Source organism: Mycteria americana, chromosome 12, assembly GCF_035582795.1.
Source record: "Mycteria americana isolate JAX WOST 10 ecotype Jacksonville Zoo and Gardens chromosome 12, USCA_MyAme_1.0, whole genome shotgun sequence".
Lineage (NCBI taxonomy): Eukaryota > Metazoa > Chordata > Aves > Ciconiiformes > Ciconiidae > Mycteria > Mycteria americana.
In genome coordinates this window covers 3,673,453-3,700,547 of record NC_134376.1, presented here as the reverse complement: position 1 = coordinate 3,700,547, position 27,095 = coordinate 3,673,453, and the positions used below count along the sequence as shown (strand labels likewise).

Genomic DNA, 27,095 nt, shown 5'->3' with positions numbered 1-27,095 from the left:
GCTTCTCCACCAGGAGAGTGGGAACACACTGCTTGGCCTCACAAAGGTATTTAACGCCTGAGAATTAAATGCCACCTAGCATCTATTAGCTTTCTACTGCACAGAGGTTTCCAAAGGTCCACATAGCAGCCACTGCTTCACGTACAGAGGTACTGTTTGTTCCAATGTACCCCAAAAAGGGTAAGGAAATAAGTAACAATTAGCTAACCTAACGTGTAACTTCCTCAGCTGGGAAGCAGAGAACCGAAATGAACCATTAACAAAAAAAGGAGGGGGGGAACCCAGGGTGAAAAACAAAAATCCAGCCCAACCTTTCTCAGAGCGCATCCCTATGCTGCACCCACATACGGTCAGGATCCAGACCCAGGTACCCGGGAGAAGGGAAGCCGGTACAGTCACGGCCACAGCGCGTGCGATCCCCAGGCTTATTCAGGCACTTACACAGCACTTCTCTGCTTTGCTCTTTTTGAGTGAGGCTATCTAGGGGATGACAGATGTACAGAGCTACCTCGATATCTCTCCATAAGATCCTCTCTCCTGCTAAATTAATTTAAATGGCAAAGACAAAAGTTTATTGTTTAAGCAGAGTGGACATGTTACATTTACTGTATTTCTTTAACAAAATAGGCCAGGTTGTAATTAAATTTGAAAATGACTGCCTGTACCGAGGCCTGAAAAAACTACCTGCAGCTGAAAACCAGTGACATTTCAAAGACAGCCAGTCAGTCTGCCAAACTCGAACACTGAAACCCAGAATCTGTTTAAGCACTTCAGGCGGCTTTGGAGAGCAGGAGCATTTTCTTCCTTTCAGTACAGTCAGCTCCTCTGGTGCTGGAGCGGAGGGCTGACGTGCCGGAGCGTGCCTGCAGCACTGCTGCCAGAGCCGGGGAGCGAAGCCTGAGCCCCGCAGCTCCCAGCTAGGAGCTGAGCAGGCAATAGCAAGGGGCTGGGGGAGACCTTAAGGAGTAGGGAGTTATCTAGGGACAGTATCTGAAGTCATAAGAAGTAATGGAAGGAGACGATCCTTAGGGATATGATGACCACAAGGAAAGAGTTCAGTTCACTAAAACCATGTTTAAAAGAACAGTCTGAAACGCAACCCACCACCCGTCCCCAAAATGCACTTGGTTAATTTGAGTCAGATGCTTACATTAAAAAAAGAGACCGGAATAAATGCGTACTAGCTGTACCACTGCTTAAACCAAATGTGTACTGGTACAGCAAAACAAACTCCAGAGCGAAGGAAAAGCTACTTTTAGTTCTGTCTTTTGTTTGTTTGTTTAATAATTACCAGACAACAATCATTTAGGAGAAACTGAAAGTTATAAACATTGAAGAGAGACTGTTATAAATTTTTATTATTGCTATTATGAAACATGTCAAGATTGCTTGCCAATTTAACAAAGACATCTCGATTTGAAAGGAATCTAAGCCCTGATCCAGCATCTCTGAAAAGCATGCCTCAACGTAAGCATGTACTTAGATCCTGTCAAAGCTAATGCAGCCTTAAACATGTGCTTTAAGTCCAGTGGAGAACACAGCCAAACTTCAGCACATGTTTAAATGCTTTCCTATACGGGGACCAGAAACAGGATTTCTGGAATGCATGGTATTCTGTGATGTTAACATGGAGAAGTGAAAATAAAACAACTCACAGGAAAATGTTTTGATTGAATTGCTGAGCACGACCCTATCTCCTCCTGCTTAGGTAGTCCCCTCAAAGGGAAGTAAGCTGTATGATTTGGAAGTTTCACTGCCTCCCGTTACGAGAAGTACCAGTAACTCAGCAATGCATTGAATGTTATCCGTACAAGTGCTATTGCCCATGTGAAAAATGAAAATATAAAGAGTCTCACCAAGTCGGTACTGAGCCACTCCTCAATGTCATCCATGACAGAGGACTGTGCAACAGGGATCTAGGGAGTGCAGCGAGAGAACAGCAAGGCAGGCAAAAACCAAAACACATCCACAATCATGGCCACAGAGCGATGGAAAACGCCAGAAATAAGATTAAAAACAAAACAAAAACAAAGATGTAAGATGTGCTGGAAAAAAAAGGCAACAAAATATAAATGGCATTTCAAATAAAGAAACACTTGGAAAGGAAATTATGAACAACAAGGCTAAAAAAAAACCAAGAGAAAGATTATGGGGAATGACATGACTTGATGCCAGCGTAAGACGGGTAACTTCTCGACCACATATTAAAACCATCAAGATGGACTGATGATTCTAATCTTGATCGTGAAAAGTTTTTAAGGGTAGAATACTGGATATCAGTTAGGTTTTGAAATGACAAATTTACACCTTTTATTTTTTAAAATGGGTATTGGCCACAGTGAAGGGTTAGCAAAAAGAGGGGCTCAAAGTCTTCAGGCAACACTCCTATGAAAACAATTTGATTTTCTCCGCAGGTGGAGGCAAGCAGAGCCCAAGGTACACAGTCATGTTTCCTTCCAGATCCTCCTCCCACCACACCACCGAGCCTTGGCAAGCCTCGGCGCACCAGTTTAAAGCAAAACGGTCCCGGCTCGCCGGCCCCACTCCTCTGCCAAAGGCGACCCTCTTGCAGCAGAGGCAGCAGAACCCAGCGTGTGCCAGTGCAAAGTGCAGAGTCTCAACGGTGAAGGTGAGGAGGAGGATGGGGCAGCAGCTCTGGGCACAGGCAGAGGAGGAGAGCACAGTACGCGCTCCTCTTGGCTCCTGCTCCAGCACCGGCAATGCCTTGCAGTGCTGCAGCAAGGCTCGCCAGAGCCTGCCCGTCAGGCCTCCACAGACGGTTTAACAAAAAGGCAGGGGAGGTTTGCCTCTCCTCCTGCGATAAAACCGCTCACGTTATGCTGTGCGATTGCGACAGGCAGCGCAGACGCAGCACACCGAGTGCTGAAGTGCAGCTATTTCACGAAGCGCTACAGGCAACTGGCTCAGCGAAGGGAAATTACTGCTATTAGGTGTAGAATTTCCTGACTTAACTACACTGCTTAAATACAACAGAGCGCTGCAGAAGTAAACAGGAAAACACCACAATAGATCTCGTAAGGACAACCTGAAAAACACTTGGAAAACAATGTCAGACATGCAGGTTCCAGGCCAGAGCATGGTAGCCGAGCAGCGGGGCTGGCAGGCAAGAGATCTCGCAGTGCTGGCGAGGCTCTCCTAGCAAGGAAAGGTGTCAGGGGTTGTCCTCAGCTTTGCCTGAAACCGCTCACAGGAAGAAGAGTTGAAAGAGGCTCTGCAGATGAATTCGCTGGGAGAGGTAGTTTTCTCAGGGACTTCTAGCAGAGGAAGACAGACAGACACTGAATTACAGAGGCAGCAGCACAGGCTGACGCTGTTTAGCGGAGCTCCTCAAGAATTTTTTCTTCTAATCAAGTGGCCCTTTGCACTGAGGGGGTCAGTTAAGCCCTTGCTTGAGGTGAGATCTGCTAAGGTGGGTTAGTTGTGTCAAAGGACTGGAAATCCAGGGCTCAATCCAAAGCATCTCCCACCAAGAGAGCCACCGGGAAGATGGCTTGGCTCCAACTCTGCAGGTTGCCGGACAAAGTGCACGTGATAGATCCAAGAAGGGTCAGAGGTGCGAGTCGTCATTTTGCTTTCAACTAATACATGAAGATCCCAAACAGAAAGTAAGTTCCTGCAGTTTCCTTTGGAATGGGCCAGATTTAGGATAGTTGCCCCTTTTTAATTTGCAATGGAGAGCCAAATCATACACGTACAACGCTAACGCAGTGTGCTGAAGCTGCTGCGAGCTGGCCCAGATGGCCATTAATGAGAGGAAGGCTCTGTAGACATCTTCCAACACGTTCTTTCCCAAGGACAAGTTGCATCTTGTAGAACTGGCTTGTTAGTTTAACAGCTTTGGAAAATACTGGCTTCAGAGATACAAAGCAATGAATTTATTCAGCCTACAGCAACCTAAAACCTACTGCAGAAGTTTCACTGCTGTCTCTCTCCTGTATTGCTTAACACTGCACACAATAAGTAATGCTTTGGAAGGTGTAGCCTTCAGAGCTGTTGGCTACTTTGCAGCTCAGAAAAGTACTTACATTTCTTTAAGGATAAGAAAACCTGTATGGAGGGGAGGAGGAAAATAGCAGAGCTTTTTCGGTTTTCTGTGGATAAAGTAAGAGCAGCTGTTCTAAAAAGCGTGGCAGTACTGCGGTCCCTGTATTAGGAGGAACAGCAATTCAGATCTTGGTTATCCTGAAAACACAACAGATGACTGAGCAAGTAATGGATTCCTGAGAATCGCAGGACTCCCGAGTTTGCAGGAGCCCTCAAAGAACAGTTCAGCAGTATAGGAGCCTGTGCTGCTGTGTTTTGTAAGATTTTAAAAAAAGGGGGGGGGGGGGGGGGGGGAGAGAAAAAAAGGAATTCTACTTTCAGACAGACCTACTTTATATAACAAACAAAAACCTCAGAAGTGCAAGAACACTTCTCGCAGGTCATACATAAGAAGCAGAGCGAGCTGTGAGATAAACATTTGAGCATGTCAGCTGTTTGCTATTCAGCACTGACCTTTTAAAAAGCTTCCCCCATCCTCCAGCACACTTATAGAAGAGCCAAGGGTTTGTATCTATTGCTCCTTCCATGCTCAAACTTCCAATTTACTTTCCTCAGACTCTGAGCCCCATTTTCCCCATAAAACGTGGGTTAAATGTATCACGTCTAATTTGTTCAAGAATAAAGAGGGGGGAAACTCCCAACAGTAACTGGAAGTTTTAAAATAGTTTCACTATAACATTGTACCATTTACATTTCATTTGAAACTGACCACACACAGAAGTTCTTGTTTTGCCAGTCAGTTGTGTATTTGGCAAGTCTCCCCTTTCCAGAAGCCCTAAACTGAAAAATGCGGAGGGGAGTTTTGTTAAAACTAATCCCCTAAAACACAACAGAAGCAATGTAAAAATAAATTAGCTAGTTTACACATTAAAAAAGACAACAGTTTCTGGGAACAAACAGCAGTGGCAGCCGCAGACTACATGGAAATGGCTCCAGAACGGGATACCGTCTTGTTAATACTTTGATTATGCAAACATACACGGTCTAGTGAAGCTCTCAGTCTTGGCAAGACAGCTCCCTAGATAGTCAGTGTTGGCTGCAAGAGCTGTTTTTATAATGATATTGTGATTTCTTTTTTAAAAGTCTATACTCAAAGTAAAAATTAAGTCACAAAATATTTTTGGGTACTTTAAGTAACTGGCTTTAATTAAAAGTTGGGCTCATTGTTCAAATTCCTTTTTTATTTAGTCTTTGGAAAAATCCTACAAATGGGATCATCTCAACAGTCCTGAAAGGGAAATGGAAAAGGAGGGCTGGGAGAACAAAAGCAAGCGTTCAATCCCACAAAACCCACAGGAACCTGGAATTCAAGTTCATACTTATCCAAGTTAGATTGTGTTGGTGTTCTCACCAGCAATCAAAAGCTAAAGAGTATTGCCAATATATTTCCTCAGAAGTCATAAAATCCAATATTCTACCCTTAAAAAGACAGTTTGAGGTTATTATTATCACATTTTATTTCTATTAAAAAATGATCCCACTGGAAAAGAAGCAGGCATGAAATGACAATTCAGGTCTCTAGGTGAGCTCATTAATGTTCTTAAAATGTTTAACAAGGTTCATGCTAATTGTTGCTAGACTACTGTCTTGTCGTAGCTTAGTTAATTCCACTTCTTTCTAGGTGTTTAACAAAGCTGACACCAATACTTAGTTAGCTGCTATTCATTCCGCCCCCCCCCCCATTCGTTAGCAAGAGTAGAGAAAGGTCTGTTGTTCCTACGGCAGCAGAACTAGAGCGTTAAGATTCATGCTAGCAGTCTACTCCAGCTTACTGCTACAGTCTGACCGTCTATTTAAAGCTGTTGTGATCTTGAAATAGCTGCCTGGCCTCAATATTAGAACACGTTTGACTTTACATGTAAGGATTGAGTTAGCTACTTGATTACTTGTAGCTGTGTTTACACATCGCATAGATGGGGAAGGCAAGAGCTCACGTGCAGTATGTTCCCCAGCACAGCCTGTTGTGCCCGTACAACAACCAGCCAATATGGATCTGATAGGCACGTCCAGACATCGAAAGCCTTCGTTCGTGCGGGGTATCACATTGTCCTTGTAGAGTGCTCCGTAAAATGCCACGGCTGGACAGGTAATGAAACCCACGTGGTCTTCAGAATAAGGGAACACGCCTGCTTGCCTTCAAAAGGGAGACGGGTCCCACCACGCAGAAGAAATTTGATCTTCACACGTCTATATCTCAGTTTGTCCACAATACAAGCACTTTAGTCTCCAAGAAGATGAGGTATTTCAACAGTCTCATGTTACCCAAGTAATTTCCACATCTTAGATCCTATCTCTCTGTTGAAGGCATACATAGCGGCATCCCACTTTGTTACTAATTACCCACATCCCAGCGAAGGTTTCATTTAATCTTTACTCACATATCTGTACTACAGAGAGGAATCTCCTCTCTGGCCAGGCATGCTACTGCTGGTGGTCAGGATGCAATGCTCAAAGCTGTTCATATCACTTTCTGTGAATACTGGTTCAGTTTCTTTCTTCCCCTGCCACTGTCCCAAATAATGTCTGTCCTGACGTGGTGGCTTAAGTAACACCTGCTTCTCACTTTTGTAACAAATATCCATTTGGCATGTGAGTGGGGTGACAGGTTATTCTAACAAATGAATATATTCATGCAAATCTCAATAGCTACCCAAACTCATGAGAAGGGAACTGGAATTACCTGCACTAAAACGTGGTGGCCTTATGCTAAAGCCTGTGCCTAAGAGCTGCTGATACAGACTACCTGCACAGTCTAACTTGTAAGAACCCAGACCTTACACTGCAAACAGATCTGGTACTGCAACAGCTCAGCTAACATCCCTAAGCCATGTTTAAACCAGGAACATTTTCTGCAGGTATCGTTTTGTAGGCATAGCTGGAATGGATAAAGGTGTGGTGTGTGTCTCCACGGTCCTGGCATCACCTTGCCAGCAGAACTGAGCTGTAGATTAAGCTGAAACAGAAACAACGCTGCCAAATTCACTGGGAGAGTACACACGGAGCCCTGAGCAAGCCTCCCTCTGCAAAGGTGTGTTGGTGAACCGGGATGCACAGAAATGGAGTGAGAGGAACTCAACCCTAAGCTTAAATGTATCGCAGTTTGGAAAGAACAACGTCAAGCCGTGAGGGATGCGAGTACCACTCTGGCAGGTGGAGAATACCCTTTCAGTGGTCTCAGTGTTGTACAGGCACAGGTAATGGCAACGTCAGCTCACCCCTCTTTTCCCCCTCATCTCAAAAGTACAAAAAGTTACCAAAGAACGTGCACATGAAGTTCATACCTGGGTTGCTAGTTATTCCACTGGTATTGCAAATGCTACAAAATTGTATTAATAAATACGGTTAAGAACTACAGCCAGTTAAGAGAGAAACGGAGTTAATGATTAGTGTAGTTTTATTTTAGGTATTTCTCTCTCATATTTAGCATACAAACAAGGCGACAGGCTTGTAAGAGCAGCGACTGGCTGGACAGCCAGATCCCCTTCCCTCCCCAAATCCGTATGCCTCCATGAATGCTGCAGTATCCTTTTTCCAGACTGAATAACCACAAGCCAATGAACGAATATTGTGTTTGTTTTTTTAACAAAGCAGTGGTGTGAGTGGTGTGAACAGCAGGGGTGCTGATTTCATGCTTCCCTGCTCTTGTAAACAGTGGAAAGGCAAAGAAGAGGAACTAACTCAATCACTGGATTATTCATTATGGATGAACATCTAGCAGTGGCATAGTACATCTCTGGCTGCAGCAGAGCCACCGAACAGCAAGAGCCTCTGTGAACCTTTGCCTCAACAGTATCAGAGGCAAAGCAAGCGCTGCTCACTTTACAGCTTTTCACTCTCATGTTACGAGCTGTGGGTCTCTGACAAGCACTGAAATGAAACTCTGGCTCCCAAGGACAGGTACCTACAGCTGGGCCTACCCATGTGTGCTAGCAGGCACAGAACTGCTTCTGGGTGCTTGCACTGGCGGGCAGATATGACCGTATATATCCAATCACTGTGCATGCACCAGCCATGCGAACTTCTGACAAATTCACAAGATGGCCCTCAGAAATAATCTGGATTAGCCCTAAATCTAGAGGAATAAAGGCAAAGAGTTTCACAGAGTTGGTGCACTCTGATATTGCACACTCTGGATTTTCTCAACCTTAAACTCTCTGGGATGTTTCTCTTTTTAAGCACTGAGCGGCTTCGTCCGGGACATTCGAGGCTCTGCCCCGAGTGAGGCATTCCCATTCCATGGGCCTCCTGACGCACAGCCCCGCATGCTGCACTGCAAGCACCCCCCAGCCCAAAGGGAACTCTGCACTGCACCTTTCTGAACTCAGCTGCAGTCAGGACTGTCTCGGAAAGACTTTGTACAGTTAGGTCACATTATTGGTACTAATCTCAAACACTTAAAGTGATGGATTACGTCACCCAAAAATACAAAATTGGCCTTAGAACTTGGCTTTAAGGCATAGGTGAGGCTATTTTTTACCTACCTCTGACTTCTGCACTTAAAGCAGGCTTTTGAACTTCTCTCTGCAAACATGTCGATAAAGGACAACTTCAAACAAGGTCAAAATGTGCAGAGATTCAGTGATCTTCAGAAGCTTGATTTTATCAGAGCACTGGCATCGCTAGACACGGGAATTAAATCCTTAAAGCCAGAAACACTATTGTACCTTTTGGAGTCTGAATCCTAATGCCAGTGTAATTCCCTGACTGGGGTGGAAGATGTCAATCTGGGTAGCAGTTCTCCCACTCCCTTCCTTTCATACGGAACTATCCCTACATTACTCACTTCAATTAGGTATGATCCTACGAGCTCCGTATGTTTATTCCAGACCATGAAGTTAAGCACTACCAGAAGAGGCTGCTTTAAAGACACATAGAAAGTGTCGTCTTTATGAACAAGATCCATGAGACTTGTGTTTATCCCTCGAAAAGTGGATACTGCATAAATAAATCAAGACAGTATAAGGAACTAACTGGATCCCCAGGCCTCTTCTGAAGGTGATGTGGGATCCTACAAATGATTCAGTTGGTTACAGGCCTTTGTGCTGTATAAACCAGAAATTGGTGCAAATCTTTCCCTTTGCCCCAGGTGATGATGTAGGTGGGAAATAAACTCCTTGTACTGTCTGATTTCAAGTGGTTCAGTAGGGCAGGACAAGAGGTGAATGGAGGATGGTTATTCTAGGTAAAGGGAATGGGGTGGGCAGTAGGAATCGCTTCACTGGTGAAGTCCTCACCATTCCTTGTGTAATTAGCCACTTGTCTATGGGTTCCATGTCTGAGTTCCCACCTTTACCTCTCCTCTGTGTTGAGAACAGAAAGGTCCATAAAGAGAGAAACCACAGCAACAACCCATGATAAAGTAATATAACAGCAGCAAGTTAAAAACTTCACATACACATACATGCACACAGAGTTGCCTATGGTAGCTTCTGGCAGCAGCTGCATCCCCCTCTCCTGCCTGTCCCTGTCCCTCTGTGGAGGGACAGACCTCGCCCCGACCTCTGCACTTCCTACAGACAGTTCACAGAAGTTTAGCACTTCCTCCAGGCTCATATTAAAAAAAATAAAAAATAAAAAAACCACTGACTAGTAGCGAGGCTGATGTTTGTCATCTTCTTAGAAGAAGAAAAAGTATATGCTATACAACCTACTAAAATCAGTAAGACTTTACTGGGAATACTAGTATAACGCACTGTGGGGTTCCCCTTGTTTACGAAGCTGTAAGTTGCAGCACACCCTACTCACCTCCTTGATCTCAGCAGACAGACTCTGCCCTGAACTCTAACAGTACGACAGCTCTAATGATGGCGTTGAGCAGGACGGTAAGCAATGGCAGTTTGCTGCAGTGTTCTGGCAGTCTTTCAAACTGCCCCTCTCTAAGAACGGCAGAGGTTAAAAGGACCGCTGATGCATCCAGTTCCCTCTGTGCAGGCTGCAGACTGCACGGCACAGCAATGCAAAGACTCTCAAGATGGCTTCTTGTCCTTCAGCATCTCATCCCTGAGCCAGGGCCTGGATGCAGAGTCATCTCTAGCTCTGGAGGGGCTCGCTCGGGACCGGCAGAGCGCAGGGTTCCAGCCCACCAGCCCTGCCAGAACTGGGCTAGCTCAGCAGAGAGCCACTGGTGTGTTTATGTACCTCCATCCGGATACCCGTATACGTGGGATACCTCTCCTCTCCCCATTACCACAGATAATGGAGAATCAGCTGTAATCTTTTATGTCTCATTTCAGTACTTGTGCTGAGAATAAAAAAGGGGAAATCACTCCAACTTCATCTACTATCTGTGCAACACTGGAGAATTGTTTCTTGGACACCTCTCCTCCCAGTTGTGATCACGCAACAGCTCTGTGGCAACAAAAGCAATTCCCAACATGGAAAAGCAATATTAAGAAAACAGTGTATTTTTAGCTCGTCTTGTTTCCAGCTGCTAAATCATATTAAAAGACAGCTAATGCCACGTGACCAGCCATCTCTCTACAGACCATTCTGAGAATGACTACATTAGAAACGTCGGATGTGCTGAATTTTACCACTGGACAACTGTGCTGGAACAAGACTTGTGTGAAGAATGTGTTGCGAAGCTTTTGGCTCCTCCCTAGAGCTGTTCTTAAATTAGCTCTGTACCCAAATTAACGTGTGTCTTTCATTTACTGAGCACTGCCAGTTTTTTCCTACACATGCTGGGGCTGGTAACTTTAGGAGAGTTTAATTTTTATTTCCTTTAAGAAGAGACACCCACAAGCCTCACAACACTTGACAAAAAGTAGTGTTTACCCATTACCGAAAGACTGCATTTCCAAACAAGCTATTCTGATTACACGATACAGTCATCAGGACCTTTGAAAAGAGGCTGAAAGTCTCCACAACGTCTCAGAGCCCGAAGTTCCACAACCCATAAAGCATTTGCCCCAAAAAACTTTGACCGTCAGATAAGCTTAGACACAGCCCTTCGAACTGACAACACTTCGGGCAGAGCAGCAGCTACGCTGGTGTGAATGACACGTCGCATTGGTGCCTCAAGCAAAACTGGCTGAGAACAAAAGTGTTAATAAATAAGGACATGACCCCGTGGCCACCAGGGGAACACAGGCCCCTTGACCAGTAGCTAAATGCAAGCCCCTTGCATTTGGTTAGCCAGGAACAAAGAGCAGAATCTCAAATCCTTTCCCAGGTCCTGCCAATAACACAGCTCAGTGATACTGGGGGCTTGGGTTGTCACACTGGCTTCAGAAATTCCTCTCTCACCCCCCTTAATATACTTCTGCCCCTGTCTCCTCATGCTTCCCCCCTTTTCCCTCAGTACTGCTGGCATGAGTTTTTGTGGGGCTGAGCTTGAAACTGGTCTCGGGGCTGACCTGGGTTATAAATTACCTTTTTTGCAGGACGACAGGGACAGGAACAAGCAGATAGGTTTGTGGGGCGGGGGGATGCTCTGTAAGAAGTCATTGCTGAAGCCCTGCTACCACTGAACTATGGCCCAGGCAGGCAGGCAGCTGTGATCTGACCCCAGCTGGCTCCAAACGCAAATTCTCCCTGGCTCAGAGCACAAGCTGCCAGGCATGCCAGCTGCCCTGAGCACTCCCATTTCGACTTATGAAAGAACCAGGGGGGGATCAGCCAAGGCATGGGGAGACAATTCTCCATGGAGGGAGGCGTGTGCATGCTGCACTGGCTCTCCCATGCTACACTGGCTCTGCCATGCTCCCTAGTGGTCAGCACAGCCCAAAATTAGGCTAGGAAAAGGCTCTGAACTTGCTCCGTCATCTAAAAACTTGCACACAGCTGAGTACAAAAGAGCAGGACAGTTTTAAAAAGCAGCGTGGTAGAAAGGGGTGAAGGGACAATCTGAAAACTCTTTTCACTTCTGCCTTCACCAAGGTATGCAGACAAAGCTGGCCAAGCTCACTCTCTCAAACACGTTTCTAGTATCAGCTGCTGTGAGGTGACAGCACGTGGGCCTCTTCTGCCCACACAAGACAGCAGGAGCCTGCCCTCGGATAGTCAGAACAGACTGCATGCAAGGGCAGTTATGGCAAGGCATGCGAAGCATTAAAAGTCTACATAATTTCTCTCCCTGTAACTTGCTTGTGTATCCATGCACTTAGAGCAAAGTCTAGTAGATTAAGACTGTAACAACTTTCGTAAGCAAAAATGAACCAAACACACGCACACCAGTGTTCACAAAGTGTTCCCCACTTATTCTTTTCGGCAGTGACTCCAGACAAAGAGCTAGACCCCCCAGGCAAGCTGCAAGAACACAGGAGAATTTACCCACTATGATTTTAAAGTCTTTTAGACTGGTGTGCTAAGTAGCAGCTCTTTAGATATCATTACTGAGCAAGTACTTGCTCCTAGATATCAATTTCAAAATAGCCAGTACTAGCATGTTGCTGGAATACAGAATGAGAAGTCTCGGTCAAAGCAGCTGCCTACAGCTTGGATTCCATGCAGAGCTTCAGATAACAAAATACAGAGCAACGACCTACCCCTCCTGTGTTCTGTTTTCGAACATCCAGGGCAGATGCTAGTCCTTTGACAGCCTGTGGATCCTCATATGTTACGCTGAAAGAAAGGAACAAACCACAGAACTAGAAGGAAGTCCAGCAGTCACCCATGCAGAACGCACCTGCTACTCTGATTTAACTCCCCTGGAAATCAGAAAGCACATTCTTTTTCATAACAAGACTTCAAGTGGACTAAGTGTATTCCAAGAAGAGGAGTGTGCTCTGTATAAAGACCATCCATCAGTTTCAGGAAGCATGTTGAAGCAAAAAGAATGATTGGCATTATGAAAGGTAGGCAAATAGGTTACGAGGCACCATAAGTGTGTCCAAGAGCTAGCAGGGGACTATGAAAAGAAGCCTGATTACAGATTGCATTTTGCAAAGCTTTGAAGATGACATTTGGAAGCCTGAACTTGGTGCGTGCATGGGGGGAGGCAGAGGGAGACTCGAAGACAGATGAAACATAACTAAGCAACGACAGTGAAGCGTACAAAGAAATGCACTATGTACAGAGGTTGGATTTTTAAAAAGCTTCTTAAATTGCTATGCAAAAGGGACACGTAGCAGTCAGGTGACAGAGGAAATAGCATCATTTCTCAAGAGTGCAGTGGTGAACCATGAGCTGAAGCAGATGCCAACACCTGCCCATAAACTAGCCCCTGGGAGGAGCCGCGCGTCTGAGCAGGAAGAGCACTTTCCCCTCCAGCGTGCTGGCTTCTCCCAAGCTCTGAGCACAGCACCCAGAGGCTCTCACCTACACACCGCGGCAAGTCACACTCACATCTTTACTGCCTCACTGCTGCTCCATTTATACAGCGTACAATCCAAGGAAGATATAGCAATCCTCCCTTGTGAAATCATGGACTGATGTGTGCTCCTTGTTCCATTAGCTCGCAGAAGGAGATCGAGGTGCAGTGTGGGAAGACTAGTTTCGTGCTTCATTTAGCACAACAGACAGAGGGACCTCCATTAGATCTCTCTGCAATGTGTCTCCTTTCTGACTATACATTAGGGCTCTCAGCCTGAAATCTCCAGTGGTAACGTACGCCTCTACAGTAGAGCACATCATCTCAACATTGATACTACAGCTGAGGCAGTACCAATAGCTATATTGATAACTGCAAATAAAAGATCCTAATAAATTTGCTGGCTCAAGTTTTCCAGAGCTGGTAAGTTTTTCATAATCTGCTAAGGTCTGAGCTAAACTATTTAACAACATTTCTTAGTTTGAGACAAGATACTGATGATGTTCTGACTACTGGTAGCTACTACATCCTCTAGAATCTGAAACCAGGAGGCAAGAAATAATATATGAAAGAAAAATACCTGAATGTGTCTTTTACTGAATCTCACTTGACAGGGATCAAAGGATTTCTTAGTAATTGCATAATTTATTTTACACTAAAATAATTTGACCTGTTAAATGCCCTTGAAAGTGCCAGATTTGCAGCTCTAGAGATGCAAGTCCTATACATATAAACAAATAAGGGACAGCATGGCAGCTAGGCAAGCTACACTGCCTTGACAGCCTGTAAGAGTCTGATTGCTGGGCCAAAGGGAGAGTTTAACTGGATGGTAATTCTGTTTCCAAGCCCTTGATGACAGTAATTCAGTCACCAAAGTATATCCATGACCTTCAGGTGAAGGACCCTTATGCTCCTGTATCTCAAGCACCGGCCGGGTGGATGGGATGACAAGCTTCTATGAGAAGAAGCATCTGCAGAAGTAAAGGCAAGTTCATTTCCAAGTTTCCAGTGAGCTCATTAACTAAGACAGACAAATAACATTACTCAGCCAGTCTGCTGTGCCCAGCAGCAGGAACTTCTCCACTTGCTTATAATAATAATGACCAACAGGATAGGGCTTGGATTAAAAGCACAAAAACGTAGACCAAAATTACTTTTTTTAGTCTGGAATGAAGTCAAGAAGTTTCAGATTTATGCCCTTAGAAAAGAGCAATGCCATGACTCAAACAGAACTAAAGACAAACTCCAACATACTTCTTTCGCTGCTCAGCCAAGGAACTGCCTCTTGTCTGTGCAAACATATCGAAGTCATCACGAGGATTACAGTGTTGTAGGGAGCTGAGTGTGCCACTGACGCTGTTTGCACCCAAGTCTGCAACCAGAGGCAAAAAAAGCAAACCAATGAAGTAGCAAACCATATGCAAGCATCACTGCCATGACTGTGTAGGTTACAGAGGAAGTCATTAACAATACAGGACAGCTACAGATATCATCTAGTTAACAGTTGTAGCACTGAGCACAATTCTGTCCAGAAGAGGCTGGAGGCTGCTAATCATGCATTTCTTAAAGAACAAATGCAGAGATTGTCTTATTCCTCCTGGAAGCACCACACTGTACATATTCCTCATCGAGAAGCCAGCATTTGGGAATTGGTGTGCACCTGCTGCCAATCTCATCCTGAGATATTTACTATTCACTATCATGGTCCAAAATTTGGTGCATGGATACTCGTCTTCTCCACAATGTTGTCTCTCAGCTATTGACTGTGAAATCAATAGTTTCAGATCAAGTGATATGATATTGGTGCAATGCCGAAAGAGGTGGAGAACCTTCAGTCAAATCAAGTGATTATATTGAGCAATCTTTGGTTTGATTTAATGTAAAACACCTAACAGTTTCATAAAACCTTTCATCCAAAGATTTCAAGTATCATTTGTAGAAGGGGAATCAAGAACATTCACCAGACTGATTTCATGGACTGCTATACCTATGCAGAAATAAAAGTAGTAGTACAAGTTTTACCATGAATGAGAACCTGCATCCTTTCCTTCACTTTCTCCTTTGGTTAACAAATCCCTCCCTTCATGCCAGGCTGGTTCCCTATAACAGACTGCTACAGTGCCAGGGAGTAGGAAAGCCTTCCCAATCCTGTAAGCCACGTACCCAAACCTTCTGAAGGCTACATGGCAACATTAATCAGGTAGTAGAGAGCCAAGGGAGCAGAAACTCCCTGACCCACAAGTGAAAGAGGAAAACGGCTCCTCATAAATCCCCAAGAGGCATTTAACTGTGATAGGAGCTTGTACTAGGTGTTCAGGTCGGTCACAGGGACCTCAGTGACCGCTCAGACTTGCTCCTCACATGCCTAGATTGCCTAGCAGCCCCCACATGCTGTTCAAGACCCACAGACTGGTCAGGCTTGAAAACGTCCATGCATTGCAGCCTCACGCTCATCAGCACTATTTAGATCAGGTACTCACCAAGCCCTGCAAGCTGTGAAGAAAGTGAAGACGGGGGTGCTGAGTTTCCGACCATTGGGCTCACTACAGCTGGAGAGCCAGGACCCAAATCTATTAAATTATCTTCTGTCACCTCATTCAGTACCTGTTTGGACACAAAAAACACAGGAAGTTACACATGCCAAAGTTTTCTTTTTGCAGTGCAACATTAAACACCAAAAAATAAAGGGTGCTTCCTAAAAAGATCTCTCTGGCACACTGCCAGATGGACCAGTGTCTTGGATACTGCGGTGATGAGTGCAGAATAAAAAGGGTCAGCCACCAAAAAACCCTCAAGTTTGACTGCTCAGCACAGCAGGGAACTCTCCTGGAGGTCATCTGCATCTCTTCAGATTTAGTGTTCTCCACCTCTTTTAGCACTGGACCAACATCAGATCTAAGTCAAACTGAATTTGCTAACATCTTCCACATTAAGTATAAACTGTTTTCAGAAACAAAACTAATTTGTTGTGACTGAAGCTACAATGCAGAGTCTGTGCTGAAGTTTGCATCACAGTGCAGTACAAGTGGCACTCAAACAGGCAAAGTAAATAGTGGAAATTGTTAGAAGAAAGCAAAATAGAAAATGTAATAGTGCCACGTATGAATTCATCATGAACTCAGATCTTGAACACTATAAAACAACTATAAAATAGTTTTCATTGAAAGAATAATTAGAACTGTAACTCTTCAGCTTGGAAAGGAGCTGCTGAAAAAAGAGATGAGAGAGGTTCCTAAAATTATGAGTGGCATGAAGAAAATTAATCTGAACAGTGATACTGTAAGACACCATGAAGAAGAATTAGGTGGATCAAATAAAAATCATTAAGTGACTCGTTCAAATGTTAAAAAAATATTTATTACATATATATACCCACATAAGTATGTAAAAATGTGTAGTGAAACTGTGGAACTCACTGCTTAAGGACATTGTGAATGCCCAAAGTCTGCATGGACTCAAAAGCAATCAAAAAAGTTAATAGAGGAAAGAAAATCCATCAAGGACTGTAAACACAGAGATGTTTTAGTGTAGTGTCTGCCTGAGCTAAAAGTTGTCACCTGAAGTTTGCTACATTCTTATGCTCTTTTCCTGGTATCCACTATTAGCCACTCCAGGCAGGACACAGGGCTGGACAGATAAAAAGTCTGATACTAGTGATATCAGTATGGCTAGTATGGCGTAGCTGCTGATACAATAAATGGAGTTAGGTACTTACTCCATTGCTGGCATTTTGTGTTGAACGTCCTGATCTGTATCGTTCAAATCTGTTTAGAAAAAAACCCAAAAAACCAACATGGACTATCAAAGACACCAATAAACAATGAAAACCACAAGTTTATAACAAAGCCATGATACGTTTGCCACTGAACTTAGTTATCGTTGGTTCAAGAGGGAACCTTGAAAGCTTTAACACCAAGCTAGGACAAAGGGAGGATAGTTACAGAAGTTGCATTCTTGGCAAATGTGGATATTAAGTTGACTAATCTGATCTTGCAGGACACACATGCCTGAAAACCACTGTAGGATTTGTCTTTGGTTTTTTTTTTTTTTTTTTTTTTTTTTTTTTTCATTAAGTGCTTTGTGATAGACTATTCTGTTAGCCAAGGGACAGGAGGAATTGCAGCAAGATTGATGCTCCCAGCTAAATAAGCTGAGCACCGCAGCAAGTCTTACTCCCACTTAACAGCTCCCTCTTGCTGCAATACATGTAAATTAGAAGCCATATGCATGCTAGCACAGCCCTACCCAGGCAGCACATGGCAAGAGAAACAACACTTAGCAAATTCATTTTTTAAAACATTCTGGGTCAGCTTAAGGATCGTCAGAGCCTATGTTCAAATAGGTTGGTATTTTCCAAGAATAAAAAGTAATGATGTTGGCTAAAAATCCTCATACTTCTTAGGGGAAGAAGTCTGGCTAGTCAAGATCTGGTCTCTTCTCTACTCCTTCCCCAACCAACTGTACCTCTGGGGCCACAAACCTAAACCCAGCTTTCACGAACTCAAAAAAGCAGGGGGAACTACCTCCTGTCTGAGGCCAGTCCAATCTCCTTCCTTACCAGGAAAAGCACCATGATTTCTCTGAGGTTAGAGTTTTTCCTCATTTAAAAGTAGTTTCACATGTAGCTTCTCTTTTCAAGAAAAACCCCATAATATTCATATAATCCTGTGGGTTTTCTCCCAGATGGACAAAATACAACAGGGAATCTCAAGCAAACTAAAATGTTTTCTTAATGTAACAGAGGAAAATGCAGCAAAAACAAATTCAGGCCCAAATTTCAATTTTAGGAAACTGTGGGTGTCTACTATTACTGGAAATCCAGCTCCCTTAGCTGGAAACCTAAGACACCTCCCACCTCATATTTCTCACCAAAAGGCTTATGAACCACACGTTCGTTTACATCCAAAGCTTCACAGCGAAGGCCAGAGCTCCTGCTTGAGTCACTGACGGAGCTCGGTACCCATACTAGAAATCAGTGTGAAGAATGTGGAGCTTTTGGAATAGCAGAGGAGGACTGGAATTTATCGAAACACTCAGGCCAGTGCAGCTACTCGACCACAAATAGCTTGCTAACATCACTCAGCTCACTTTTCAGTGTATAATGACTACAAATACATTAGCCCCAGTCAGCAAAGTCGCAGATGGAGGAAAATAGAAAAAATATTAAGGGTGACCAGACTAAGCCTTAGTGACAGTTACACTCTGCCACTTGTAGACTCATGCTCGTGCACGAAACGCATTCCATTTCACATAAAAAGCCAGCATTTGTTGTAAAGTTTGCCTCAATCTCCTCTGAACGACTAAATCAAAGACAAAATCGAGGCCACTGAGTCTTCTTTCCAGCCTTTGCCGTGACAGCACAGATTCACAGGTCTAGAGTCTTATTTTTAAAGGCTTGAGAAACAAAGCCCTGTGCTGAGAGCAAGGAACAAAGGGTACTCTTTAGTGCCTCACTCCCCAGGCCTGTCATTAAGGGGAAGATTAAACTTTCCCAAGACTGCTGTATCACGTGTCACCTACTGCAGCAGATGTGGCTGACAGCGCCTTTGTCTAACATGTCCAAAGTCCTATGACCCAAGTCCCGCCCCGGGGACAAATTCCCGCAGACCAACTCCTCAAAACCTCAGCTCTGCGCAAGACAGGCTTTCTTCAAGATTTCAAGTGTTACTTAAAAACAAAACCCTTACATGCATGAAGGTCACACCCACCTCAGGCAGCTCTCCTTGCACCAGTACTGGAACTGCGCTCAGAGATCAGGAGACCGAGAGAGCTCACGGGAGCCTCCCTAGGCCAGGAAGCAGCCCAAGCATTCGTGCAGAGCCCAGGCTAGCAAGTGGAACTAGCGACTGTGGCTGTGCTATTTTTGGTCCCAAGTCCCCACATCTGTACAGCACCGCACAACAGGGACTTGCAGACTCAAGTCTCTGCTAGTTGAGAGAGTTTTGCACAAAGTTGCCCTGCATTTTACAGATATGCCCCACAAAAATTCAATGGCTAGGACAAAAAAAAAATCATAGTATTAAAGGAAACAACTGAAACAGGAATGTTACCATAGAAGGCCACAAAAAGACTTTCTAAATGCTTTCTGTGGTTTGGTTCTCTGCATTTTGTTATGGTGGACCATCGGCCCAGATGGCCAATGCTTGTCAACTGACCTACTTTACACTTAAGTGAAAACCCAGAACGAATGTAAATAGTTGGTGGAAAAGGTGCCCCACCTTTCATATCTGAGGAAGACGTTATTTAAATCATCATTCACGTGCAGCAGTTCCTCTGTGACTTCTTCATTGGACACTCGTGAGATAAGCTCCACAATTCTCTGCTGCATAGCTCTACAGGTTCGGTTCAGTTCCTAGGAGGAATGCATTGTGCACACACATTCTGATAAGCAGATAGCAATAAGTAGATTTAGTTGAGCTCTGTTCACAGCCAAACATATCCCCCAGCTGAGAAACACTAAGACAAGTCTATCTTTGCATGATTAAATGTCACCCAAAAGCACATCTAATCAAACATGCCCTTCAAGAGACGGTGGCATAAAACCTTGAGAGCCTATTTACAATTCAACATTCTGATTCTTCTTTAACTCTGAGCACTTCAGAAAATAAATATCTGTATTTTAGTGATCTGTTTTAAGAATAAAACATGTTAATACAACAGCTTTCCAGAAGAGAGCTTTCAAGGAAAATTCAATCTGCTCTTTTTGGCAATATCATCCTTAAAAACTAAAAGATGCACGTGGTGGAACAAGTGGGGAAGAATGTTCATCATGGCTACCACAAGTAGCTAAGTGTGTGCTACACAGCAGGAAGAAAAGGGTTGGGGACACAGAACTTACCAACTACCGAGAACATGAGTGTGAACACAAAACAAGGAGCAGGAGCATGAAAAGATGAGCACTCCGCACACACTTCAGTACTGAACTATACACAGAAGCATTCCCTTCAACTGAACAAGTCCACAGACAAGAGACTGCAAAAAGGCAGTCGGGAGTTTCAGAAGCAAATTTTAAAGAATATAGAGTAAGGGCATTTATTTTAGCAGTCTCTCATGCCAAGAAATCTAGGTTTGAGCTTGCCTAAACCAGGAGTTCTCATGCTTCCAGGACATCTCTTCCACCACCAATTACTTAGCAGAATTCTTTACTCCTGAAAGGACTCAAAACCAGTATGTTGAGGAGGAACTACAAGAAGAAACGTGACATATGGCATGGTGCCACTGATTAGGCCCACGGTTTTACTTCAATAAGCACTGACATTTCAACTAAAGCATGTCCCTCTGTCATCTTCCACCCCGCCCAGCTCCACTTCACAGCAAAAATTCAGCACTAAACAAGGATGACTTGTTGGTACACAACCTTCGGGATTAAAGCAAAAATGTGTTTGTTTTCCTTGCTTGGTCTGACATCCTAAGCTCTGGATAAATTTCACCTAGTGCAATCCAGCTGCCTTAACAGCTTGAGGAATGTGTTCTCCAATGTCAGTTTTGATCCCATCACCTTAGAAGCAGATTGTGACATTTCAGAGGTTTGTTTGCTGCCTTTCCGAGAGGGCTGACAGTACCTATCTATTCTGCTCAGAGCTGGCTCTCTAGCAAGCTGTTTACATTTGATTGTTGGAGAAAATGTCAGGAATTATTTAAGGAGGAGGGCTATATAAACCTCAAAGCAAGGAGTCCTTGCATGCAGCACCCGGCTCACAGCTTTCAAAAGACTAACCATCATTTGTGATCAAAACTGGGTTCTCCCCAGCTCTGTGATTCAGATTTAGGATGTATCAGTCAAAGAAGGGAACCAGTTGGAATAAAGAATCGACGCTGTCACTCCATTTTATGATCAAGTTTTTTCACCTTAAAGCTATGCTGTAAGGTTACGCTGTCAAGATGTTAGTAGTTGTTTCTGAATGTAAGCAAACTGTTCGACGTTGTTTTGGTCTGTCGTGGTTTCCTGGAAGCTTCTTTTGTTTTGAGCAGTCCGACCCAAATGGGCAGTAACTGAAAGGCTCTTTATTGCAAAGCCTCTCATCAGCTGCCATGATGGCTCTGAGACAAACACACAATACCGCTGCATGGGAGAGACCAGTTTTTGGATGGATTTCAAACTCTCATGTATCACAGAGAGCAATTCCCTGCCTTCCTCCAAATGTACTGCTGTGGGAGCCCATCCTCCCTGCTGGAAGATCAAAACAGAAGCCTATTTCTGAAGCTATGGAGAGGCAAATACCATGTTAAGGGCAGCAGCTGGAATGCTAGATCACAGTATTCCTCATCTGTGTTGCATGTGGTACTGTATTACTTTCCTCAGGCAAAAGGGCACCCTGCTACCACTGGCCTGGGGAAACAGGTATGAAGCCTGAGACATGAGCTCAACTAAAACTGTTTTCCCTTTTGAGATAATAAATGCTGCGCTGGATTGAGACTTTCCAGCAAAGAAACCCCTTTCCAGCAAAGAAACCCAGTCTAACCCTCCAGACAGCATGAAACTTTGCCTGAGCACCTGCCTTAAGCCACTGCCTTCAGGAGAAACTATAGCACATCTCTGGAAAGACAGTTAGTTCATATATAAGATTTTGAGCGGCAGAGAATCCACAGACCCTTGGCAACATTTAGCCCAGCTGGAAACGTGGATTGTTTTTTTCTTGCATAGCGACCAGGAGTGTTTTGCCACTGTATGACTGATGATGGAGGATGTAAAAGAAGCAGAGCCCGTCACAATTTTAAGCTGCTTTGTGATAAAGGAGACCTTATATTCAACGTTGGGAAAAAATTCTAGCTACTCAGAGAAGAAAGCACTGGAACGAGTTTCAAGGGAAGTTAGGAAATCCTTGTCACTGGAAGCTTTAACAAATGAAGAATATCAAGTGATGAGACTAATCAGAGTGAAGTGCAGTCCACATTAATTTTGTGAAACAAACCAAGGCAGTGAGGTGAACTACAACAAAACCCACCCCCCCCCCGAAAAACTTAAGCACAGAAAGGATCAGAATCATATTTGCTAGGAAACAGTTACCTGGAGTAACTCAAGGTCTGAGGAATCCTCTTGTCCAGGTACCATTTCTGTCAGCATTTCAGACATCACTTTTGTATTCCCACGAACAATATCCAGTTCACTGCGCAGCCGGGCAATCTAAAGTGGGGTAAAAAGACAGCAAAATACTGCACCAGTATTTATATATATCAGAAAATACAGATCATTTTCAAGAACTGACTTTGTGATACCTCTTGTTCTGTCTGACCTGCTATCTGAGGCTCCAGACATTCTAGCAGGGAAAAAAAAATGTAAAGATAAAAAGTTTACCCAGGAGAGAATTTTAGAAAAGCAACAGAAAAAGGAAAGAACTTTGTAGAACCACTCACTATCATCACAAACCCAGATGTGCAATGCTTGTATGGAAAGGAAGCAACTGAAAACAGCACCTAAAAACAGACTTCGGCTGCAGTACACCTTGCGTGCCTCACCCGAATGTGGAGAAAGATACACAACTTTTGAGCAGGATCTTTGGCTCTGAAGTCATTATTTTTGCAGAGAGAAAAGAAGATCCTATATTAAGGCATTTGTAAGGGTCTTACGGATGCAGACTTAACTCCCTGTTAGAAAGACTTCCTGCATCTGCAAGACATTCCGTGCCTTTAAAGGAGGGGGGCTAATGAGAATAACTGCTAACCTACTGCACAACCACTGAGTGGAATGGTATATGAGATTGTGAGGTCTCGTAACTGCTGCCATTAGGAGGCCATACATACAAATCTAAAGCGCAGATTTTACAGGATAATAGGAGGAAAGATTACTAAGTAGAACCAGACCTAGGAGGCAATCAAAGTCAAAAGAGTTAAAATGAAAGTTCCTCTGCAAATTGGTTTCTAATTTGATCTGCTGAAAGAGTCTCACTCAAAAGAATCATCATCCCAATACCTGTTCAGAATTAGCAGTGATGGGACCAGTCACATTCAGAGCTGGGGCCTGAGGAGCAGAATACGCCGTTGGAGAAGATGAAGAATAAGAACTGGTGCTCATCCTTTGCTGAGACTGTGAATTGTGCATATTTGCTGCAGGATCAACTTCAGGAACACTCTGCCACATCAAAAAGACAGGAGTTCAAAAGCTGAATTGTGACAGCACTTGCTTTGTCAGCAACCTCAGGCTAAATACGTTCAAATATAGAACATAATTGCGCCTTGTGGAAAAGGTCAGTGTAGTTACAAAAACAGACTGGCAGGCCAGCCCATAAACAGACAGCTGCAACAAAAATGTATGCCCATATCTTTTGACCCAACCCACATGCATTTAAGTCAATTTACCTTTACAAAAAAAGTGAGAAGCAAAATAAAAACAAGAGCCAATGATAACTAATTATGAATTATTTTAAACTAGGAATTAAGTTGCAGGCTTACAAAAAACAATGTGATACATTGATATGGTATTTAATTAATCTTGGCAAACAAATTGTAATCTTTCAGTCCTTGATCACTGGCATTTACCACTTCAAGGATTCATTAACTTCAGTTTTCAGAGTGAATAACCAGAACACCTGTGATCATTCAGTTACTTCCTAGCAGCAGTTCTGTCAACTTTACAGACCTAACTTTTCAAAGGTGTAAAGACCTCACCTTACCATGGGATCCGTGAGAGATTCAGACTCTGTATAACTTTGAAAGACAGGCAGGCCTTGGTTCAGGGTTATCACCAATGCAAACAACCATACTTTTGAGAAAAATAAGTAAATCTCAATCATATATCCTGCTGGACTTTCTCTGAACAAATTAGTTGCATTTGCCTGGTGGTTTTGTGCTACAAGACAAGTGTACAAACCTCCAAACTCTCTTCTCTTCTGAGACTGATGTTTGACTCAAGGGAGGAGATAGCACTAGCTTATCAGCCTGTCAAATGCAGCTGCATTATGCTCCTCCTACATGCCCTTTAAAAAGTCCTTCTGGGAGTGAGAAAATGAGCCAAATTCAGACAAACAGGAGGGGAATGAAGAGTAGTTACCCAACTATTTAGACATCTCTGGAAAACATCCCTGGAATTGCAATGCTGCAGCTTACCCTCTGTGGTGTGTGTATGGGAGACAGAGCATCAAGATCTGCCATGGGAAACTCTATGCCTTTCCTCTTGAGTTCTTCATAAATATGCACTACTCCAGTTAAATCAGGGCTACTTCGAAAGGCATCAGCCCAAGCCTGGAAAACATGAGGGATTATCCATAAACCTTCCAAATGAAGTTCCAGCTCCACCCTGACATCAGATACTGACTACAAAACCTTTCATGTGTTTCAGCTTCAAAGGGAAGCCGTAATCATTAGACCTGGTCAAAAAGATCCTGCAAATATTATGAAGACATTCACGTACACATTTTATTCAAATATAAAACAGACAGGAACCCAGTGCACAGTAGCTATGTCTAGCCCCTGACATCATCAAAATCTGTAAATGCAAATGAAAGCCTCTTGCAATCTCCTCTACTTAGCACTGATTGCATGTTGATCTTTTCTTGCATATTCTATGCCCAATGACCCACCAAAAACGTGTCTAAAAGATTAAATTGATCTGAGCAAAATTCATAAAGTCATACATCGTTTTAGGTAATCTCAATTTACTTTGTGAAACACCCTCATTTGTTACCAAAGAAAAAACACAGCTGTCAAGTTTTCTTCAGTATTTTATTTGGATGAAACTTAAATAAAAAAGGTAGTTTCTGAGGTTCTTACATTGTGAAACATGCAGTCCCATGAGCAGCAGAACTAATGAGGCCTGGGTTCTTACAGAGCATATCCAACACTTAGACTCCCCGGTGTGTCAGAAAGAACAAGTTTAAAGGGAGAATTTCCCACAGCCAGAACACTCATAATATCTCTCCCGCACGAATTCTCTCGTGTCTAAAAAGACTTCAATTCACATTTGAGCTTTTCCTTCAGTGGGAGTACTAAGTGTTTCTCTTCGCTAGCCAGCCTCCTGTACTCATGAAGCTGCTAGGAGCATACCTAGAAAGCCTCTACCCCCTTTCACTTTTGCTGGAAATTAGCCAAGTATTAAAAATTTAGGGGAAGGAAAAATTGAAATATTATGACTCAGTTAGAAATGAAGCATTCCCCAAACCCCCACATATGTGAGGCAGAGTATCAGTGTGTTGGATCCAGAACTACTGCGAGACATGTGTGTGGGCTCTGAACTTAATTCATTTAGTCATCACTTTTACACTAGTTCTTTGACTATTTTTATTTTAAAAGCTGTTTTTAACCTCTTTTTAATATTTGAGAGGAGTGAAATCAAAGACAGCAAAACAAGATAAGAAATAATATTAATATTTAACTTACATACCTATTCTGTTCAATTCTAAGAAAGAGCATTTCCTACCCTACATGCCCAGGAGACAATCCATTATCAGTTGCAAGCTAACAAATCTGGGTTTGCTTCTCAGCTTTGTTAAAGAGTAAATTAACTGCATCAACTGTTCTGATGCAGTGCAAGTCCAAACAGCCCTATTTCAGCCAGAGAAAACAGCTCCGACTGCAAAGAGCCATTCTGTTTCCTTGGAACTGACCTTCCAAACCATCCCTAATTCCGACGGAGATATTGACTGTACAAGTAACTCTACCTTTGCACTTTCTCTGCATTTTCAATTTACATAAGAAGTAATCTGAACGAGGCTTCTACATAATGGTGTTCCCCACTGCAACTCTATTTGCAAATAAGAGTGAAAAATGTTAGGCAAGGGATGTTATATTTAATAATCACTCAAAAGAAACTTAGAGGCAAAAGTATGCTTTGTTACTGCTCCCCACTTTTAATGAGGCTTGTTTGCCCAGGAGGATGTAGTAATGCATCCTCTCTTTCACTGGCTTCCTACAGATTTTGTTGTGGTGAACTCACTTCATTTGCACTCTGCCTTTTTAATATATTCTCTCTTCTCAACTCTCTTCCCTGGAGAAAGGAGACACTTTCATTTGTATTCTTCTTCACCTGAGCTGGGAGCATTATCTACATTAGTCTGTCTCAGAGGTCACAAGCAGGACTGGGTGCTATTGTCCTAAGTGCTGTCTACACACATTGTAAGACAATCCCTGTCCTAGACAGCTTAAAATTCAACTAGGCAACAGTAATATTAGCTCTACTTTACAGATAAGGAGCTACACACAGAGCTTAGGAGACTTGCCTGTTGTCCAAACAAGCGTATGACAGAGGTGAGATTGAATTCAGATCTTCTAAGACTTTGGGCAAGATCATCAAAGGTAGATACTTAAGGATGCTGCTGTATAAATCCCTCTTGGCACCTCAGCGTGCCCAAACAGGTTAATTAAATACCATTGCGAATCTGGCCCCTAAATCAGTGACCATCTCAAGACAATTTTTCCAGTGTCGGACACTTTTTTTTAACACATGTGCCTTCAAAAGAATTTGCCATGCCACTAAAAGTCTCCTCATGATTCATCTTTGATGACAGTGCTCAGCTGCTGGGCAGCAAGGTGGTATGAACTCTGAGGTGATATGCAAGCTCTTACCAGAGGCACAACAATAAGGAATATTTCCAAGGCCTTTTAGCAAGGTGAAGAAGAAAGGATAAGCAATATGTAATACATGCTAATTCGTGTACACTGGGAAATAGGTTAAGGAAGTGAGACACGAGATGCCCAACATCTCAAAACAGTCAAGTCTCTAGATAAGAAACTGGATGGCAGCTTTATCTACCTTGCCACGGAAAGGCCCAGGAGTACAAGAGCTGTATGGCTGAAGACATATGCTGTTTGTACAGCTTTTTTCCATGCTTCCCATTGCTATTAA

At 43.4% G+C, this 27,095-nt stretch overlaps 1 protein-coding gene across 7 annotated transcripts in view; it reads right to left on the bottom strand.

Annotated features, from left to right (window-relative positions):
• Positions 1-27,095, bottom strand: part of TOM1L2 (target of myb1 like 2 membrane trafficking protein) — a 60,725-nt gene that overhangs the window by 7,910 nt on the left and 25,720 nt on the right. For 3 of the 7 annotated variants that reach the window (XR_012777589.1, XR_012777588.1, XM_075514929.1), the window contains exons 5-13: positions 24,362-24,496; positions 23,229-23,387; positions 22,326-22,442; positions 19,537-19,670; positions 17,034-17,082; positions 15,799-15,922; positions 14,573-14,690; positions 12,555-12,630; positions 1,857-1,916 (exon numbers count right to left, since the gene is read on the bottom strand). Coding sequence is in view for 5 of the 7 variants with exons in the window: in XM_075514929.1 (XP_075371044.1) it covers positions 1,857-1,916; positions 12,555-12,630; positions 14,573-14,690; positions 15,799-15,922; positions 17,034-17,082; positions 19,537-19,670; positions 22,326-22,442; positions 23,229-23,387; positions 24,362-24,496 (972 nt within the window). In the remaining 2 variants the exon portion in view is untranslated. Of the gene's footprint in view, positions 1-1,856; positions 1,917-9,299; positions 9,389-12,554; positions 12,631-14,572; positions 14,691-15,798; positions 15,923-17,033; positions 17,083-19,536; positions 19,671-22,325; positions 22,443-23,228; positions 23,388-24,361; positions 24,497-27,095 lie in introns of all 7 variants that reach the window. The other 4 variants (XM_075514933.1, XM_075514930.1, XM_075514931.1 and 1 more) reach the window with 4 other exon arrangements.